The 20713-nt window shown below is 45.0% G+C and overlaps 1 protein-coding gene across 1 annotated transcript in view; it reads right to left on the bottom strand.

Moving 5' to 3' along the window:
- Capn8 (calpain 8) overlaps nt 1-20713 on the bottom strand; it is a 76238-nt gene that overhangs the window by 5349 nt on the left and 50176 nt on the right. The window contains exons 10-16 of the mRNA XM_026407148.2: nt 18812-18987; nt 14973-14984; nt 11701-11912; nt 11154-11190; nt 6328-6396; nt 4109-4166; nt 2652-2716 (exon numbers count right to left, since the gene is read on the bottom strand). Coding sequence (XP_026262933.2) covers nt 2652-2716; nt 4109-4166; nt 6328-6396; nt 11154-11190; nt 11701-11912; nt 14973-14984; nt 18812-18987 — 629 coding nt within the window. The remainder of the gene's footprint in view (nt 1-2651; nt 2717-4108; nt 4167-6327; nt 6397-11153; nt 11191-11700; nt 11913-14972; nt 14985-18811; nt 18988-20713) is intronic.

The following is a 20713-nucleotide window of genomic DNA, read 5'->3' as shown; positions in this document are numbered from 1 at the left end:
GCCTATAGAGACCAGACCTCTAGGCAGCATCTCCAGGACTGAAACTCAGGCAAGTGTATTTTCAAATCTCTGTGGATAATGAAGTACTAATATACGCTATAGGACTTGAAACATCATGCTAATGAAAGGAGCCAATCACAAAGGACCACATATTCTATGACTCCATTTACATGAATGTCCACAATAGACAAATTTATAGAGCCAATAGATTAGTGGTGGCCTAGGAATGGGAGAAGATGAGGAGTGAGTTCTAACATGAATACAAGGTTTCTTTTCAAAGCAATGTGGTGATGGTTGTTGAAATGGCTAATTTGAAGTGTCAACTTGATTGGATTAAGATGATTATGGGGGTGTCCGTGAGAGTCTAGGAATGATTGGCATGTGGGATAGCCAACTGAAATGGAGACCCTCCCTAAGTGTGGGGAGCATTGACCAATATGATGACGGCTTGGATGGAATAAAGATCGGAAGAACAAGGAACCAGCAGCAGATGCAAGCTCCATTCTTCTTGAACGGGGCTTTGATTGCTGCTGTGATCATCTGAGGATATCAGACTTTCTCTTCTTCACTCTTCCAAAGCGGACTCTGACAGTGATTCACTAGAAGGCTTAGGTCTCAGACTAGGGTGGCATCATTGATCCCTCTTGTTCTGGGGCTTCAACCTCTTGAAGCTACTGGTTGTTCCAGCTCTCCAGCCTGCAGACCGCCATTGTGGACTATGCAACTTCTAGTCATGTAAGCCAACCTAATAAATCCCTTTGTTATAATTATTCTTCCTGTTGATTCTGTTCCTCTAGAGAATCCTAATACAGTTGTACAACTCTGAATCTACCAAAAACCATTGAACTGGACACTTTAAGTGGCTACATTATATGGAACATGAATTATATATTAACTAAGCTGTTCTTTTTAAAAAAAAATCTATATGGGTGGCTCTGCTGAACACCATGATTCAGAACCACTGCCCTGAACTATTTAATCTGTGGAAGAAAAACTCTTGAAGAGTGACAGAATCACAGTCCTCTTGGAACTGTGAGAGATACAAATACCACTGGGACAATAAGGGGTTAGCTACATAGTAACTCTAGGATTCGAATTAAAGTCCACAGGCAAGGTTTGATGAGAAAGATTCAGAAACTAAGGAACTATTTGCAGCAGAATAGATCAACCCTTAACAGTTCTCCATGGTCCATAAACTACTGGAAGGACACAGGGCTGAACAGCTCCAGCACTGTACAGGGAATAGTCTTCTGCCATTCTGGGACCACTAAAGAGCACCATCTCTCCATCACTGATAACCCAGCAGTACATGAACTCTGCTGCTCATGATGCACTCCATGAAAACTACACAAAGGAAAATCAGTCCTCCTGTCCCACTCCATTATTAGTGAAGAATCCTGCAGAAAAGGGCATCATATCTCAGGATGGATGAGCCCCTAAGAACTGAGGACAACCTCCCAAAGCTCTAAAGCTTCTTTATCGCCAACATTGTGGAGAATGGTAACTTAGAGCTGCCCAAGGCAAAACTTGAAAAGATGAAATAATGTTGGACCATCCATGCTTAGCCTTAGCTTTCCCCATCCCTCCCTAAAGTTCCTACCCACTTGCTATAGACTGGGGGTTTTATCCCCCTAAAATTCATATGTTGAAAGCTGATCCCAGTATGAGATAATTAGGCGGTAGGGCCTTTGGAAGAAATTAGGTCATGAGAGTGGAGCCTTCACAACCAAAATTAGTGTCCTTATAGAAGGGACCCCAGAAAACTCATTCCTTCCCCCTTGTAAAGTTATAGTCATGAACCAGGAAGCAGTTCCTCACCAAACACAAAAATCTGCCATGCCTTGATCCTGGACTTTCTAGCCTCCAGAATTTAATAAATAAATTTCTGGTGTTTTGTTTTGTTTTGGTGGAAGGTGGATACCTGAGATTGAACTCAGGGGCTCTTGATTACTGAGCCACATCCCCAACCCTATTTTGTACTTTATTTATAGACAGGGTCTCACTGAGTTGCTTAGCACCTCACTTTTGCTGAGGCTGGCTGTGAACACATGATCCTCCTGCCTCAGTCTCCAGAGCCACTGAGATTACAGGCATGCGCCACTGCACCAGGCATTCCTGGTGTTTATAAACCACCCAGTTTATGATATTCTGTTATAGCAGCTGGAAAAGATTAAGACCATTCCTTGACAGGAAGAGAGTGTTAAGTTAGATCAGACAGAAAATATCTTGTGTGATGATTGTATAGTATTGGTAGAGAAAGTCCAAAGACCATGTAAAGTTTCTGAAAAAAGTCCTCCTCATAATGGGCAATACTAGATGGATGGTGGGACCGAAAGAGGAACACTGCAGTTCCCAATGTGGGTGGCGGAGGAGGGCACAATACCACCCATTTGCTATCTTTAAATTGCATGATTTTAGACAAGCCACTTAAACACTGCCTGCCTCTTTTTTTTTAAACCTGGAAAGCAGAGATAATCTCAAGTTTATTGAGGAATATTCATGAAATGATACCTTTTTCTTTGAAACTCAACCACGATTTCTAATACATGCTCAATATATTTTCCCCCTTTTCTACTCTGCCCTCCTTTCCTACTGGAAAAGGTGGAAGAATCTTTAAAAACAGTAAAAATAATGTGACATATAAAGGATACATCCAACAGACTGATCATTTCCCTGCAAGTATTGATGTTGAATCCATTGAATTTAATGTCTGTTCCTAAAGATTGAAATAGAAAAGAGGGTGAGAATGAGGATTATTTGAAAATAAGGGAAATAAATAACCTCCACAGTAGGAGACCACCAAAGACACCAGCCAGACTATGGAGCTGAATGTGGGTCTCCACAAAAAAAAGTGAGAACACTGTGATGGGCTCATGGGCAGATACCCCCCAAACCTCCTGGTGCTAACAAGCACCAGAATCAGAGTTCAATCTCTGAACCCCGAATTTGCTGCTCATAAGCATGGATTGGGCAGATTAATATCTGAAAGCTTAGTTTCCTTCTCCATCAGATGAAAATGATAATGATAATATTAATGCCAATACTTGCCCCAAGAACTGGTGAGCATTAATGAGATGATGTAAGTGAAGTGTTAACCCAGAGATTGGTATATAAATTCTAAATAAAACAGCCAAATTTTCACTAGCAAGATATTGTTCTAATCACCTATACATCTACTCTTCCAAACCACCTGATTTGGTAGATGCCATCATTATCCCCACTTTATAGATAAGAAAACGGAGGCCCAGCCAGGTTATGGAGTTTGCTCAAGGTCACACCACCAGTAGAGGGCAGAGTTGGGGCTCCACCGGCTACACTTTTAATTACAGTGTACTGTCACTCAATTGAGCACTGCTATTCATCCCTGGCCTCTAACTTGACTCACACCTGGGAGTCAAGGCAGGTGTCAAAGACCCTGCAGCCTTCTCCTCTTCTCTCCACTCTTCTCAACAATAGCAGCAGCAAGAGAGGAGCAGAGGATGAAGAGACATCCTGAGCCAGGGCCTGGGCTCAGAGCCCTGGGGAGCTGCTCAGCCCTATATCCATCTCCAGGAAGCCCCTGCTTCCTGTATTCTCATTCAGGGTGAAAGACAGCCTTTACTCCACCAACTGGAAGACTTAACCAGGCCCATCCCTGGACCAGAAGAGAAGGAGGCTCCATACCAACTCCCATGGTGCTGAGGTTTAGGCTAGGACAGTCAGAATCATCCCTTCTATACTGCCTCCCCAGATGGCTACAGAAGAAGGCCCTTAATCTGCCATGTCTCATGGTACAACCATATTAAATGTGTGATACAGTGTCACATAAGTCAATTGCAGCCCAGACTCCCAGGACTCAGCAAATGATTGCATTTGACATCACAGGTTATTGATCCATTGCACAAGGTCTAGCTGATCTCCAGCACCTCCCTCACGCCCACCCAGTGCCTCCTCCTCACTGGTCTCTCCTGCCTTATGGCTCCCATCTTGCTGGACCTGTGGAGTCAGAGGCCAAAGTCCCCCTTACAGTGATCCTGGCTAACTTCTGCCAGCCACCTCCCTCAATCCCACCCCAGCATATTTCTTAGGTGCCCACAGACTTTCTGAGAGGCCCCAGGGAGGAACTTACGTTTGGAAAACACCCCATTCAGAACTGTCTTGAGCTTATTGGCACCGATCTCAGAATCCTAGAAAGAGCAACCAATTGCAAATCATGTCAGCCCTGCCAAGCTACTTAAAGATGCTAAATGAATTCAGAGCTTTTTCCATGGTCAGACACCCAGCCCACCAGCCTTGTGATCTTAAAAGCATACGACAGCTTTAAAAACTCAAATTCTACATTTCCTTTGGGGTCCCCAACAGCCCAGCAGGGGTGTGTGCTAACACTGTGAGCTTGGTGCCCACCGCAGCAGAAGGCTGCCTGCCTCCGAGGCTCTTGCTTCCTTGCATGGGGCTTGCCTAAACAGAAAACAAAGTGTGACAAGTAGCAATAACAGGAGCCAGCTCAGATGCGCCACACACACGATATGGGATATACTTAAATCCATAACACAAGTCTGTTCCATGTTACAGTTAAAGAGCCATGGTTTTGTAAACTGCTAAATGCATGATGTCATTTGCCATTTTCATGGGATATGATGGCTTGAGGTTCATAGTTACCAAGTAGTGGAGCTAGGATTGTCTCATCCCAAAGTGCCACTTTGTTCCACTGCACCTGTGGGAATTGCTATTTCATGCAGAAGCCCATTTCAGACTGGGACTTGATATTTAGAGGAGCAGGATATACCCTGTATATTTCTGATAAACACTGAGCCAGAGGGAAGATTCATGCCTTAACCCTCCAATGGAAGACGGGATCATGAAGGGGCACTGAACCGAGAGCTGGGATCCAATCTGAACCTCGCTCCTTATCCTGTGTCCTTGGCACAGCTACTTGCTCTCCTCCCTAGCCAGGCCTTGGCACTGGAAAAAGAGAAAACAGAGCCACCCAAGGCAGTATTTCCTGTGAGGACAGCTGGCCTCACTGGGGCACAGGATGATCAGTCCCAATAATAACACCTGAGGTCCTTCTGAGAAGCCTCCAGGCCAGAAGACAGCCCTCATTTGCCTGTCAGGGAAGAAATGGAATGTTGAGAGTCTACATTTGAACCTTGGCCCTGTGTCTCGTGAGGCTTGATGCCCTCAACCAGCTCCTTAACTCCCTGTGCCTGTCACGTCCCCAGCAGAATGGGGAGAGTGGCCAGTGCCACCCTCCTCAGCAGAAGAAAGAAGAAAGATAGGTATAGGAAGAACTCGACACATATGAGCTTTTCTATCATTCTGGATGTTCTAAATAAAACATGGCCTCTTGGTAGGCTTTTGTTAGTAAAAACATTGTCCTGAGCATCTAAAACATGAACTGACTTTTGGCAAGGATTTTTCTCCAATGGCAATGTAAAAGAACTGTTGGCAGGTTTTCTTTTCTGCAAAGATTTCTGATGCATCTTCTTCCATTGCATCGTTTTTATTGTTATTACTCTTTTTTAGATAGGGCCTTGATATGTTGCCCAGGCTGGTCTTAACTCTGGGGCTCAATCCATCCTCCTGCCTCAACCTCCCCAGTAGCTGGGACTATAGACACATGCTTCTGTGCTTAGCTTCCATTCCAGCCTGAAGTCTAAAAAGTCTCCCAGCTTTTCCAGGGGATGGAGAGCACTGCCTTTCCTTTCCTGAGGTCTTTTGGGCAGGTTATTATGCTCCAAAGAACAGGGTCAGTCACTCTTTATGGGGCCACCTGGGGCACTTTGAGTTCTGGGTAAGCTCTAATGACCAAAACAAAACTCAGCCTGCAGTGCAGAGAGGAAGAATCGGGGCAGCTCTCTCTCTGCTTCAATCACCCCGTTATCACGTTCGCACCCTGTCCAAGCTTGGGTTCTGCAGGCTGAGCACTCACTGCTGGTCTCTTGGGCCAGTGGGCCTAGCTGTGCCTCCAAGCCCAGGCTAGCTTAACTGAGCTTAACTGAGCTGCTTCCTGCTTCCTGCCTAGGCTGGGCAATCCCACCTCCAAAGGGTATCAATTTAGAGAGATTTTGCTGCCCAGAAGCCCCGATCAACAGAATCTAGAGATTCCGCTTTTCTGTTTTCTCAAGTCAGGGAGAAAAATGACCTCAAGACAATGATTACTCCCCCCAAGCAGTGTAGGAAAGGACCCTGTCCTCTGAGAGAATGAGGGGACAGGCACAGAAGCTGGGCACCCAGAAAATGCGGCTTCATTTTCTGGGCTCCTCAGACCCAAGGGAATACATTTGACCAGAGCATTCTTGAGTGTGTTCCTGGCCACCTGGGAAGTTGCATCTGCCCTCCACTCACCTTCCCTGCAAATTCCTCAAACAGGCTCTGGATCTGCTTGTCTTCTTGATCCACCTCACTGGGATGTGGCTAAGAGGAAAGGACAGTTGCAAAGTCAAGATGGGAATCACAGGAGAAAAATGAAAGCAAAGATTCGCTATGCATTCATTCATCTATTAGTATCTATTGTGCGTCAATCCTGTGTCAGGTTTGGGGTTAAATGGGAATGAACAAGAGAGCCATCTGAGGTCCCTGCCTGAGAGGGCTTAAGATCCAGCAAGGATGCCCTGCCACAGCCCAGGGGATCCTCTCTGAGTTACGTGGGAAGTGAACCCCCACCCCAACACACACACACACACACACACACACACACACACACACACACACACAATTCCTAATTTCAACCCTGAAAGCAGTTCAGAGAACAAAAACACTGACACCGAGAAATCTCCATCTAGGTCTGTGGACACAGGATCCTATGGGATCCACTGAGGACCTTCATAGGGACCTGTGAGCTCCATAAATGGCATGGAAATTTGGGGTCCTATTTATATGTATTTTCCTAGTTTTTATCAGATTCTCAAAGAACAATCCTGTTATGATTTGGATCTAGAATGTTCCTCTCCCAAAGACTCACATGTGGAGGGGTTGGTCCCCAGTGTAGCAGTCAGTGTCCAGAGGTGGGGCCTGTGGGAAGTGATTGGGATCCTGAGGGCTCTGTTTTCATCAGTGGATTAATTCCTTGACAGCTCAATGGACTATTGGGAGACGATGGAAACTACGGGTGGTGGGGCATGGTTAGAGGAAACAGATCACTGGGAGTGTGCCCTGGGAAGGTGTTTGTCTCTGGCCTCTCTGTTGTTTTTCCTGGATACTTGTCACAGTGACAAAAAGCCAACTAATACAAATACGATTAAAAAGTGGTTGAGAACACAGCCTAATTAGATACAGCAGAACTAAAAGCCAGAAGACCAGGGCTGAAAGAGCACATTGGCCACTTACTGGATCCCATGTCAGGGCTCTGAATATTCCATTTCCTCAACTCTAATATTAAATTAACTTGAGCTGTTTCATAGGGTCATTTTGAAAATCAAATAAGCACTAATGTATGTCAAAGTCCTTTGAAAATCACAAACCATTATAGGAATGCCTTTGACCAGAGACTTTCTGATATGATAATGGGCTCCATCCAAAATTAAACAATCCTCCAACTGTCACCACTAGACAGAAAAGTCACAGCTTCCCAGAGGGTTGGAAGAGCTTTCAGAGGGCCAGGTCAATGTCTTCCAAAACCATCAATAAGATAAATATAAAAGGCCCAATACAGCCTGACAGTTCTACACTAATATAAGTAACAACAGTAGGAATCAAAATCACTTTTGTTGAATACTTGCCACCATGAGGTACTTTATATGAATTATTTCACTTAACACTCATGACTATACTGTGAGGGGGTCTCATTACTACTCACACTTCACAGACAGAGAAATTTTTTTAACTTAAAGAGTTAAGTAAGAGGACCAGATCACACAACCAGTAAATGATGGAACCAGGATTCAAACTCCAGCTACACACTTCTCCACCAATATCTAAGATGATAACCAGAGATTTCAGAATAAATGAGTGAACTGTGACTTAGAGACTTATAGGGGAAGAAAACAGAGACTCTGGAAAGCAATGACCTTTCCTGTCTCTGGCATCCTATTGCTCTCTGCAACCCATTCTCAGCCTCTCAGGGCTGTTTCCTCACTCCTCACAGGAGGATGTTAATGCCTACCATGACCAATAAGATGAGGAAGGGGTTGGGTTGTGGCTCAGTGGTAGAGCGCTCGCCTAGCATGCATGAGGCACTGGGTTCCATCCTCAGCACTGAATAAATGTAAAATAAAGATATTGTGTCCACCTAAAACTTAAAAATAAATATTAAAAAATAATAAGATGAGGAAGTCCAAAAACACACATGTATATTTTTTAGAAGGAAAAAATGATAAATACTTCCTACCTCATACATATGATTTTAAAGTAGTTTTGCAGGAGGAAAAAAGCCAAGGTTATATTGCTCATGTAATGCGGACCACTAGAACCTAGTGAGAAGTCTATAAATTCTAGACATGAAATAAAAGTCTATTATTCTGGGAAAACGGTTTACTAAAACCAGGGAATGGATATGAGCACCTACTGGCACAGAGCAGGCACTTGGCCACTAGGGGGATCATTGGACACAGGGGAATTTTTAGACACAGGGAATGAGAACTATGTATTCATTATGATGGTAAAAACATAACTTAAGTTTGTTCATTCATTCAAAAAGGACTTACTCAACACCTGTCACAAGTTGGGAACTGTCCATCATCTGTGTCTGAATGCATTGATGCATTGTTCTCAAGGAATTTATTATCATGGAATTAGCTGCTGTCCTCATAGAATATATGCTAAAAAACTTTTCAAATGATAAGATGATATGGCAAACTCAAGGAACTAGTTTCTTGTTATTATGTCACCTGTTAGTGACATCTTTACAGCCCTGCTCAAAGTAACACATCTAAATTCCAATCTTTTGTTGGTTCACCCTCAATTTTTTTCCTCCGCGCATTCTAAGCAGGTTCTCAGGCCCTTTGAGCATCCAACTGTCCATGACTTAGAAGTTTCTGGAGGGAGGAAGAGAAGTTATGGAAGGCAATAACTCTTTCTTTCTCTTGTAAAGTCCTGAGTTCCCTGAACACAGTATCACTGTATTACGTGTGTGCATGTATCCATGTACTGTGTGTATATGTGTGGTATGTGTATACATGTGGTGTTTGTATGTGTATTTGATATGTTTGTGTGTGGATGTATGTGGGGGTATTCATGTGAGGGGTATGATATGTGTATGTGTATGTGTATAGCATGTATGTAGTATATGTATGTAATTCATATGCCCAGTTTGTGTATGCTAGGTGTGGGGGAAGGTGTTGGGGGTATGTAGTATGTGTGAGCTGTGTGTATATGCACCTGTGTGGTATATATGTGCTGTGTGTGTGGTGTATATATGTGTGGGTATGTATGTGTGTTTTGTGTATGGTGTGTATGTATTTGTGGAGTGTTTATGTAGTACGCATGTGTGATGAGTGTATGTGGTACGTGCCTGTGTGTATGTAGTGTAGCATGCGTGTATCAGGGAAAGCTGCCCCCAGAGAGAAAAAGCAGAGTTTCTAGGATATTAAGGTTATATCGGAGGTCCACAAGGTCTTGGAATACTAGGAACCTTTGTATGGCTCCATAGCCAACTCGGGGGACCCCAGAAGGCTGACCCCCTGCATAGGGGATCCTCTTCATCAAGCCACAGGCCAAGTGCAGAAACCCAAAAGCTGTCATCTGTGCAAGAAGCTAAAGGCTGACCATAGGCTGACCAATCTGCATCCATGGCAAGAAGAAGTGTTGTTTTAGGGCTTCAGAAAACCTCAAGACAATGGGAGATGAAGATGGGGAGTGATGACCAACCTCGTCCAAGGGAGGCTTAGAGTGGGTGTGAAGCTGATTTAGCAGAAACAAACAAACAAAAAGACTCAGATCCCTACTCCACCCTGGAGAACTGACTCTTCTAACATGCCTGGGTCTGACAGTAAGAGATGCCACTGTGAATGATCAGTCCCCTAGGGGCAGCAAGGAGGCTGAGCTGGCATCTGCAACTGGGGGAGGTGAGAGCGGGAGGAAGAATTCTGTCTGGCTAGGCCACTAGGAGCCACAGCACAGGAAGGACCTCTGGGGCCAGGCATTGCAGCTGACTTGAGGCAGGAGGCACTATGACAGTGGGTTGCAGTACTGGGCCCCAGGACCCAGGGGAGCAATCACATCAGAGCAGACTAACCCGAGTAGGAAAGGACAGACAGTGGAGGTGTGCTTTTCTATCTGCTAGACTCCCAACAAAAACCCCCAGGGCAAGCTGGGTCCTTATTTGTCATTTTCTCATGCATCTTCAGAAATACCACCTTACAAATTTGATATATGTCCAGTAATAAAATATGCCTGCCCCCACCTCCATTCAGCCAAGGACAGCAGCTCAGCCCCTAGGGTGAAGGTTGCTTTATGTGGTATCTGCAGCCAGAGACTCCTCAGTCCATTTGGGTAGGCGGGGGATGGAAGCTGGGCCTATGCCCCCAAAAAGATAGTCCTGCCCCACCCCTGGGCCCTGCACCAGTGCCTGCACAGGGTGACCCTCACAGAGCAGCAGCATGGTAATGCCACACACATCTGAGAAAAAGGACAGGAAACTGAAGACACAGTGAGGGACCAAGGGAGGAGTTTGGTGAACCCACACTGCAAACCAGATATACTTCTTCCTCCAAAGGTGGCTCTGAACTCACCTCCTCCATGGGGCCTTCCCAGAGTAAGTGCTACGCCAGCACCCCTAAATCCCTCCCCTTTGCTGCCCCAGCCCTACACACATGCAAGCTTAGGGAAGGTGTGCACTTCCTTTCATCTTTTTTCATATGCTTCCACCATTTGTCCTCCAGAACCCTGGAGATCAATCCAAGAACAGGGGACTCTATCTATTTCTCCCATTGACTTCTTTATCCTGCACAGAACGCTCAAGCACACAGTGAGTTCTCACTGTGGGTTCACATGACTGAATGTGGCAAATGCTAAGACCTGTCCCCTAGGGAGTGGGGATGCATTACAAAGCCTGCGTTCCAGTGCTATTTCTATCTCATCTTCTCAGGAAGAGCCAGCACCTGGAAAAATATTGTGGACTTGATGAATAAGAAGTTGCCATCCTGAATATGTAAAGAACTCTGTTAAATCAACAAGAAACTCCCAACCACTGCTATGCAATATGTCAAAACTTAGAATAGTAAGAGACTGCATACCTCATGTGGATTTCCAGCCACAACATTTCCAATTTCCCTGAAACACAAAGAAAAAAAAAAAAACCATGAGAAAGTTAAAAGCTCAGCTAATAACTAGGTTCTTATGGGAAGTTTTTGGCCCTTCTGAGGAATTGATTGACCACCTGAGACCTGCAATTCCTACTAATAACTGCATAAACTGAATCTTCAACCAGAATCCCTCCCCTTGGCTGCCCAACCCTCACCCCTCCCTGAATTTTTTTATCAGAGACAAGAGCTTCAAGTTAAGTATTCTCTCTGATGGATTCTAGAAGATCTAGCCTGGTGATTTCTGGGGAGTTTTTCCATTACCTTACCCCATTTATCACTCTTCTCCTTCCTTGGGGACGTGGTTACATGAATCCCTGTTGAAATGACCTTATGGAGATGAGCCAGCAAGAAACCACAGCCCTATGTGCACGTATGAACCATATACCTGTGGCCCCTGCACCTGTGTGTGGCCATTTCCCTTGGCTGGCCTAGCACTCAGGCAACCTTAAGCCCCACCTCGGAGCGAAAGGAGACTCACAGGGCCTTGGCCTTCTTCTCGGAGAACACTCTCAAGCAGAAGTCGCCGTCCTTGAAGGGCTCAAATGTGGACGGCACCACCAGGTACTCCCCAGGGGGCAGCCGAGCCCGGCCAGACACCTCCCGCAGGTTGACATAGGTGCCGGAGCGAGTGGAGGGCTGGTGACCCAGGAAGAAGTCCCGGCCCAGGTGTATATCTGTGTGACTTTCCAGCTGTAAGCAATAGGCAGAATCAATTTCTTTCTAAATCCTGAAGATGAGAGCTAAGAGCTGGGTTTTATAGTGCTGATTTAGGGATCATTGATTTTTAACACCACTCCTGAGAATCAGAAAGCCTTGCATTCTGTCATGATCTCACTGTGTATCAATCATCAAATGTATCTGGAGCATCTTCTGTGTGCCAGGCCCTGTGGGAGGCACTGACTTGACTGCTTGAGAGAGGCCGGACCTTTTCTCTCTGAACCTCCCCAAATTGAAAGGTTGAGCCCAGGACCTCTGGTGTGTGCTATTTGGGTAGCTTTCCTCCTAATTCCAATAGACTCTTCCTCTGCAGTTATCCCTGTAGATGTGACAGGGACCTTCCCAGTCCAGACCCAAGACTGGAGAGTGAGCTTTGATCTTGGTCCTTAAGCACAAGCTGCCAGATGGGCCACTCACTCCTGGCCACCTGGGGAAATTACTCAGCAAGGTGACTGAGGTGGTCAGGCTGGGGCCAAAGAGGGAGCTCTGAAGGAGGCAGGCAGAGGAGGCAGCCACAGCCAGCCCAATTGGGGGTCCCTCCTGGCCTCGTCAGGGCCTAGTTCTCCTCCCAGAGGGGAAGATGCTCCCTAGGAACCCCTTATCTGTTGTAGGGAAGGGAGAGGCTATTGGTTTGTGGCACAGGCTAATTAGTGACTGCAGAGTGCTTCGAAAACACAGGTGCCACTGTGGTTATTGCTGTAATTAAGCCTCCCATGGCACTACATCTTTATGATCAATCTTCATCATGATGTCTGTGACAGAGGGCAAGTGCTGATAAGCTGCAAGGGCTAAGACTTCTGCGTGACCTGGATCTAGAATACCCACCCTGGAGTGGGCTGTGTCCAAATGTGGTCATTTCTTGAACCACTCGTCTGCTGAACAGGAGAGGAAAGAAGAGCCACCTGTCCCCATTGCCCTGGCCAGGATTTCACAGAGATCCCGAAGGCAGCCCCTGCTGACCCAGCAGTCACAGTGCTTGATATTCCTACTGAAAATATTTACACTCTGGGCATAAGAATGCTGGGGGCATGATCAACAAGGTCATGGCTAAGGCCTAAATGTCATGAGTTATGTGTGTGTGTGTGTGTGTGTGTGTGTGTGTGTGTGTGTGTTTCCCCCAGTGTGGGAATGAAACCCAGGAACTCATGCATCTTACGCAAGTGCTCTACCATTGAGCTACATCTCCAGCCCTAGTTAAATGTTATTCTTGCCATCCCTGAAGATAACAAGGGAAGAGAGAGAGAGGGCCCCTTCAGAGGAAATACTAAGTAACGTTGAAACGGGGAAGCAGTGGGGAATGAAATTGACCAAATTGTATTGTTCTGTTGTGTGCACTTACAAATAGGTAACAACGATTCCTGCTATTTTTATTTAATTATAATGCACCAATTTAAAAAAAAAGAAGAAGGAAATGGAGAAGCAAACTCTAATTGGGTTGAGCTGGGAAGGAGGGAAGCTGAGTTCCAGGGTGGAGCAGCTTAGAGAAGCCCTGTTTGGGAAGTTGGGGTGGGAATTGGAGACACTAACACAAGAGCTGGATCCCCTCTTCCTACCAGGAACCCCCCACAAGCTAGGGCAACAACATCCCTGACCTTAAATATTCTCTCAACTTGACTCAGGAGCAAAGGGACAGGAATCCAGCAGGTTTAACTGATTGTGCTTCTCAAAGTGTGGGCGCAGACCAGAATCAGTATAAGAAACCTAGGGGCAATGCAAATTACTGGGCTGGACACCTACAAAACCAGAAACTACTGGAGTGAGGCTCAGCCACCTGTGCTTTAGCAAGCCCTGAAGGAGATTCTGAGGCAACTTCAAGTTTGATATCCATTGACCTAAAGACTCACTGACACTTGGAGAACACAAGATCCACAGGGTCACACTGAGGGAACCATGAGATGCTATCGAGGAAAGTTCCACTGCCTGCATGTATATGATCCCTCACTCATATTAATGGGGCATTTCTGATGGGAACCACCATCAACTTGATTTAACTCAGGTTTGGTTTTAATTGAAGTTGCAAAGACGTGTTTGCTCTGAATCATCCATATGCCCTTGTCTGTTCCCTCCATAATAAAATGCATTTGTGATCCAAGGGCAGGGTAGACCAGTAGTCTCTAACACTTTATAGGCCTGGAGTCTGTGAATATTGCTCTTGTTGGTATATGTTACATCACTGGACAAACCTGAGAACCTGAAAAGGCCGGAGGAAGGCTGCAACAGGGCAGGTACACTGCTACATAGTGAGTGCAACTGACTCCAGAGCTGACTCCAGAGCGGAATCGTGGGTCTCAGCCTTGACTGTACATTGGAATCACATGGGTCATTCACAAATCTATGATGCCTGGATCCTCCACCCCCACCCTAGAGATTCTGATGCAGCTGAGCTGTGGTGCAGCCTGAGCATTGAGACTCTTGAAGGCTCTTCCAGTTATAACCCAGGAGACCATCACTAGCATGTGTAAAGGCCTCACTTTGCACTGACTGCGTTTCACAATGAGTTATGCAGGTTTCCTCCCAGGAGTACTGCCTGAGGCTCCTGCCTTCAACTAGCTGAGTGGATGGGACAGCCTGGTGAACCTAGGATGGCAGAGGACATTCCGGATAGAAGTGTGACACTGAAAACATGGCCCCCTAACCCAGCTGGAAATTACTGAGGCTCGGGAAAAGCAGAGAACTGAGAAGATAAAGTTGGTAATTCCTTTTCTTACCAGAAATCAGAAAGCATTTATTTTCTGTTGTCCAGGTAAATAGGAATCTAAGTTATACTAAAATCATCTTGTTTAGACCAGAACGTCAGACACACAGGGGCAAAGATCGCCTCCATTCCCTTCCCAGGAATCCTGACAGGTGGGAATGGGCTCATCTTTACCCACGGTGTCCATGACGAGGGCTTCCAGCTCACCGGATCAGTGAGTCCACAGGAGAACTGGCTTCCCTCATAGGAAGCAGATGGTGCTGGGTACCTGCCCCAAAGGCAGTCAAGCTCTTTCTTACCAAAGGAAGGATGTCACGGTCAGTACAGTACTCACATACCTCCTTGGGAACCTACAAGACAGAAGATAAAAGCAGGTTACCTCAACCTAGATGCCCTTCAATAGATGAATGGATAAAGAAACTGTAGTATCTACACACAATGGAATATTACTCAGCATTAAAAGATAATAAAATTATGACATTTGCAGGTAAACGGATGGAGTTGGAGAATATCGTGCTAAGCAAAGTAAGCCAATCCCCAAAAAAACAAAGGCCAAATGTTTTCTCTGATAAGTGGATAAGGGGAGGGAGGGGATAGGAAAGATGGTGGGATGCGATGGACATCATTACCCTAGGTACATGTATGATTGCCTGAATGGTGTGACTCTACTTCATATACAACCAGATAAATGAAAAATTGTGCTCCATTTGTATACAATGAATCTAAGAGCATTCTGCTGTCATGTATAACTGATTAGAACAAATAAAAAAAATTTTTTTAAAAAAAGCAGGTTACTGAACAGCTCAAGAGCCTCCCTTTGTGCTTTTGCATTCCTTCCTACAGGGGAGATGATAGATTGTAGATGATAGATTTCAGTAGCTTTAGTTGGTGCATGAGTGAGAAACTAGTTAGTATTTCTAAGTCTGGACAGTTTTTAATCAATTTCAAGGCCATTCATAAACTGCTAAGTCCTAGAAATCTGGGGGTGGAGGGCAGGTTCTACTTTTCTATTTTATTTTCTTGTGTATAATCTACAAAAATCCTAGGTTCTTCAAGAGTTAATAAAACTTCAGGCTTAAATAAGAGCTGACCATCTTCTTACAAACCTACAGACTTGGCTTCCCAGATCAAGGTCCTAGCCAGAAAAGGGAACTCACTCATCTTGAGCCATAATTTATCTTTCCCTTGGTCATCACAAGTGGTCCAAGAATAGGCATGTGACCCAAGTTCAGTCTATCAAAAAATTCTCTAGGATTTTTGTCACTGAAACTAAGAAAAGGAGCCCCTTCCCTTATACTCGTGATATTACAGGATAAAGACATCTAGTCTGGGAAAAGAGCACCCACAGTAAACAGGAGGTGTGGAGAGAAAGAGTCCTGGTAGCACCCAAGTCCCGTGTCCCAAGCATCCCTCTCCTTCCCTCAGTCTGGTCATGAGGTGATAAATTCCTTTCTTACCAGCTTAAGAATTAGGCTCTCTTAGTTACAACTGCAAATGTTGACTCCCACAAGAGATGAGTCTCAGATCCAGAATAGAAGCCCTGCCATGTGCTAGGCTAGAGAAGAAGACTCCATCCCCACGTGTCCTTTTCCCTCCTTCTTCTCTATCACACAGGCTATTTGGACCAGAAGGGCAGGGCAGGCATTGTTGGTGGCTAAGGTCAGTGGGCAACTGCCTACAACTCTGAGAAACAACAAAATGAGGGAAAATTGGGACCAGCAGGCATCCATTTGTCATTGGCAACAGACACGGAACAGTCTGGGGTCACTGTTTCCTCCTTTAATTTTGAGTTTAAACCCAAATCATCCATGCAGAGGCTCTGACTGTCTGGGAAAGCAGAGCCCCCCCCCCCCATGGAAATCTCTCTTCTCCACTCCAGGCCTGAAAGCAGGGGCTTTTCCCTCCCCAGCAGGGGCTTCCCTAACCACTTTGGCAGTCTTTTCATAACAACTCGACCACTGCAGCTGCTATCAATATGCTCCAAATCCACCCCGCCAAGAGTCACTGGGCAGGAACTGAGCCAGGCAAGTGCAGCGAGACAGAAGAGAAGGCCTTAGCCATTGCCCATGGAGGGATGGGAAGAGACAGCTACCTAGGAAGTGCAGGATCCTGAGTGCAAATGACAGGCCAGCCTGGCAGGAGGCTGTTGTCACTGCAGGAAGGTAAACGGAGGAAAGACCAGACAAGCAGGGCTCTTTAGCCTTCAGGGATTCCTGGCTGCTTTTCAATAGGTGGCAGGTTTTTAGCCTCAAACTAGACTCCAGTTTCAGACAGTTAAGGCCAGAGAAGGAAGATACATGGATAAGAGTATGGCATCCCCAAAACACCAGCTACTCTACAATTCCAGCTGCTCCCTGCAACCCCAGCTGCTCCCTATAGCCACGGCTACTCCTACATTCATTCCCTCAATCTAATTTTAAAACTGCTTCTGTTCAAAAATGTCAGGCCTTAAATTATGTGCCTCTTATAAGAAGAAAGACCATGGATCACACACATGAGAGTATTTCATAAGCAGCTATAATGTGATGCCTGAAGAACTGGCATGCTTTATGTATTATTTATGAATGCAAATGCTATATCACACAATGCTATCATGAAACGAATGACTATGTAAGGTAGACTCAATGCATGGAGAATTGGAAGCATTATCTCTGAGTAGCTAGCTCACCCTGCAGCCATGTCTGCTTACTCTTCTCTCTCCAGAACCCTGACTTTCAAGCTGTTGAGATGCACATGGTATTCCCTCAGGCTAGAATGTTCTCCCTGCTGCACCTTTGAAATCTAGGAAATCTTTTGAGGCTCTGATCAAAGTCTCCTTCTGCATAAATCTGAGGATCGCCCAGCCCACCATGTTGGTCACAATCATAGCTGATTAGACTTGCCCAGTGGTGTGTGTCTGATTTTCCACACTAGATGGTAAGCACTCTGAGGGCAGTAACCATGATATTCCTGTGTGTCCTCGATTTTCATCTCCACACAGGGTATATTGTAGATGCTCACTAAAGTTTGTTGTATTGGCATGCATATAAAAAGTATCTTCTTATGTTTTTATGCCTATAAGCAATGATTCTGGTTTTGTAATATTTACATTTTAGGTGAGGCTAGAAGAGCTGATCAGTAGTAGAATTGTAATTTATTTATTTGCAATTCTTTATCCTGCCATTAAGCAGTAACTATTCCATATACCATCCCTCCAACATGTAACACACACACACACACACACACACACACACACAGTGTAAGGCCCTAAATTCTAGAATATGAAAGATTAAGGGGTGGAGGAGGATGGTATGAGTTTGGCAATTGCACTTTTCTTTACTGGTTATAGCACTTCTTTTTCTTGCATATTGGGCCATTGGACTGCCTATCAGCTTTTGGTCTTTTTGATTAAAATTATTATTATGTTTTTATCCCAAGAAAATCATTTTTAACAAAATTATAAAAAAAAAACCACCACAATCACCATGAATCCCTCTGGAATTTGTTCTATGGAGTCTTTGCCTGTATGAAGAAGTAGATTCCAATTTGTTCCTTGCTGGGTCATCAAGACCTAAACATTTTACTTTAAAATATCTGCGAGGTTAAGTTGGCAGAAGCGTGGTTACTAGGGGAAAAAATTGGCATAGTGAGCCACAGGCTGAAGGCCAAGAGCTGTACTGGTTGTGTTCCCCAATCTAGAGACATCAGAACCCAAAAAGGCTGTGTGTCCCCAAGCCATGCTCTGTATGTTCCACAAATGTCTCCAGATTCCCCATGGTGAGAAGAAGGGAGTTTGTATCTTCAGCTCCCAAATCTAACCTTCTTCTCCTACCTAGTGATGCCTATCATCCACCCATGTGACCTCAAGTGCCTTTTGCCTCCATGTTCTTCTGTCTCTTAAGGTGCCTATACTTGGAAAAAGCATCTAATAAACAAATTTTCACTGAGTTTTTAATTAACAGGCAAAGTTAAGGAATTGCACATCTCAGTGCTAACAACAGAGACTTGAGCCATAGGAATGAATCTCTAATTATGGAATTCAGACCTCAGTAAGGCCATTGGAAGAGGTATTAGGAGAATAAAGACAATGCTCGATTAGGAATATTTAAGCAATAGAATATGCAGTCTGATTATGGGCCAACACATTCAGACCAAAGACATGAAGTTTACAGTAAATAAGAACCCAACTCTTCAATACCTGGTAGATAGCATAGCCGATGCTAAGCATGCCCTGCCCTAGCTTCTTCTGTCGCCTGCGATTTTTCTGCATCAGACCCAACAGCACCGTACAGCAGGGTTCACCAACTCCCTCCTCCTGGTCTTCATCTACCTCGTCCAAATGGATTTTGAACTGTGGATTAGTCCAGTAAGTGGCTAGAAATCGCCCAGTAGTGGTGGTTCCATTGTTGGGGGGTGAGGAGATGGGAAAGAATAAAATAAAAAAAGAAGAATCTTGATCATCCCATTGAAAGCATAACTCTGGCCAAGCCATGCCTGGTGAGCAGACCCCAGGAAGTGTTTTTTAAAGGAGGTCAGGCACTTCTCCTCCCTCCTTCCCACACCACACATGAGCAGACTCATCCCACAGCACTAGGAAAGACTGCACCTGTCCATTTCATCCACCCAAGCATTCAATCAAAGCCAGCCCTGCTTGACTGGGAATATTCAAGTTCCCAGGATCCTGGGATTACCCTGGGCTGGGCTGGGAAGTAACCTCTAAGTCCCACTGGGGAAATAGTTAATAGCTCCTTGTCCCCAGCTCCTGGACTGTGGGGAAAAATCCCAGAGGAAGGGAGATCTCATGAGAAAAGCATGTCTGAGACAGAAGAGGACAGAGTCCCAGAAGAGTCTAGCTACCAAGAAGAGCTCCCCCGAACAGCTAGAAAGCCATCTGACTGGCATATGTTCTCCCTCAGAGAAGATCCCAGCTTCAACAGCCCAACGCAACCCTGAGAACAAATCCTCTGTCCACCAGCCCAAGGACCTCATGATGATAACGGTGTTGCAGCCCATTGATAAAACACACTCCCTTCAAGAGAAAGTCATTTAATCATGCATGAAGAATCATGCAATTAAAAAGCATTTGTACACACCATCTATGGATATTTAAAAGGAATTCTTCATTTCAAAGATGAAGTTAATTTAAAACAAAAACAAAAAACTCTCTGTTTGGTGACTGCACAAGCCAAGAGGCACAGAGAAGTGAAAAGGATCATCCAAAGGCACACAGCAGCAATTCTATGACAGTTCAGAGCAGAAGATAATTGAAAAGGATCAGCCTGACAGGTGTCTCTAGGCAAGGGCCTCAACAATTTCAATAATGATGTGCCCTGAGGGGACAAAGGAGTGGGGAAGGGTAATTGGTTTTTGAACTCTGTTTCGGTTTTATTGTTGTTGTTTAGATTTGGGTTTTTTGCATCCTCTAAGTGAGGAGCCAACTCCATTAAATAACAATAGCACTCCCAGGTGATCAAGAGCCACTGGTTATTTTTTTCTTAACTGTATTATTCAATTCCACCTTCCCAGAATCTCCACTTCCAGATTTTTGATTTGAGGCACAAGTGTATGGATTTTAAAGCCAATGATCTGTAGATTCCAGGGGAGATAGAAAATTCGGTAATCTTCTATGCTTACATCGTTACCAAAGGGCAAGAGCAATCCATCTCTTCCTGACAGCTAGTTGGCAGCACAGATGGGATTATGATTTGGTACAGACAGATACCTTGGGCACCCCCTACAGTTCTGAGCTCCCAAAATGATCCCTGCGAATTTCCTCTACATTCTCTAAGAGCTTGCTAATGGTGAGCATATTTTAATTTCTCCCAAATGCAACATTACTGCAATCCCTACATTTTTTGTTTACTCCTTAACAGTACTGTAGGAAGAGAATGGGCCATAAAGATAATACATCCCATTTGTATGACGCTACACAGTTTACAAAGTGCTTCCTTACACGTTCTGCTTTAAGATGCTCACTGAGACCCAAGTGAGGTCGAAAGTTAAGAATTATCACCCCATTCTGAGGATCAAAAAACTGAAGCTTAGGGAAGGGAAATGTCCCTCCCAGGAGTTCACAGCTGTTCAGCTAAGCAACAGGGCC

Source organism: Urocitellus parryii, chromosome 9, assembly GCF_045843805.1.
Source record: "Urocitellus parryii isolate mUroPar1 chromosome 9, mUroPar1.hap1, whole genome shotgun sequence".
NCBI lineage: Eukaryota > Metazoa > Chordata > Mammalia > Rodentia > Sciuridae > Urocitellus > Urocitellus parryii.
The sequence above is the reverse complement of the archived record's forward strand: the minus strand, read 5'-3'. Positions and strand labels throughout refer to the sequence as shown.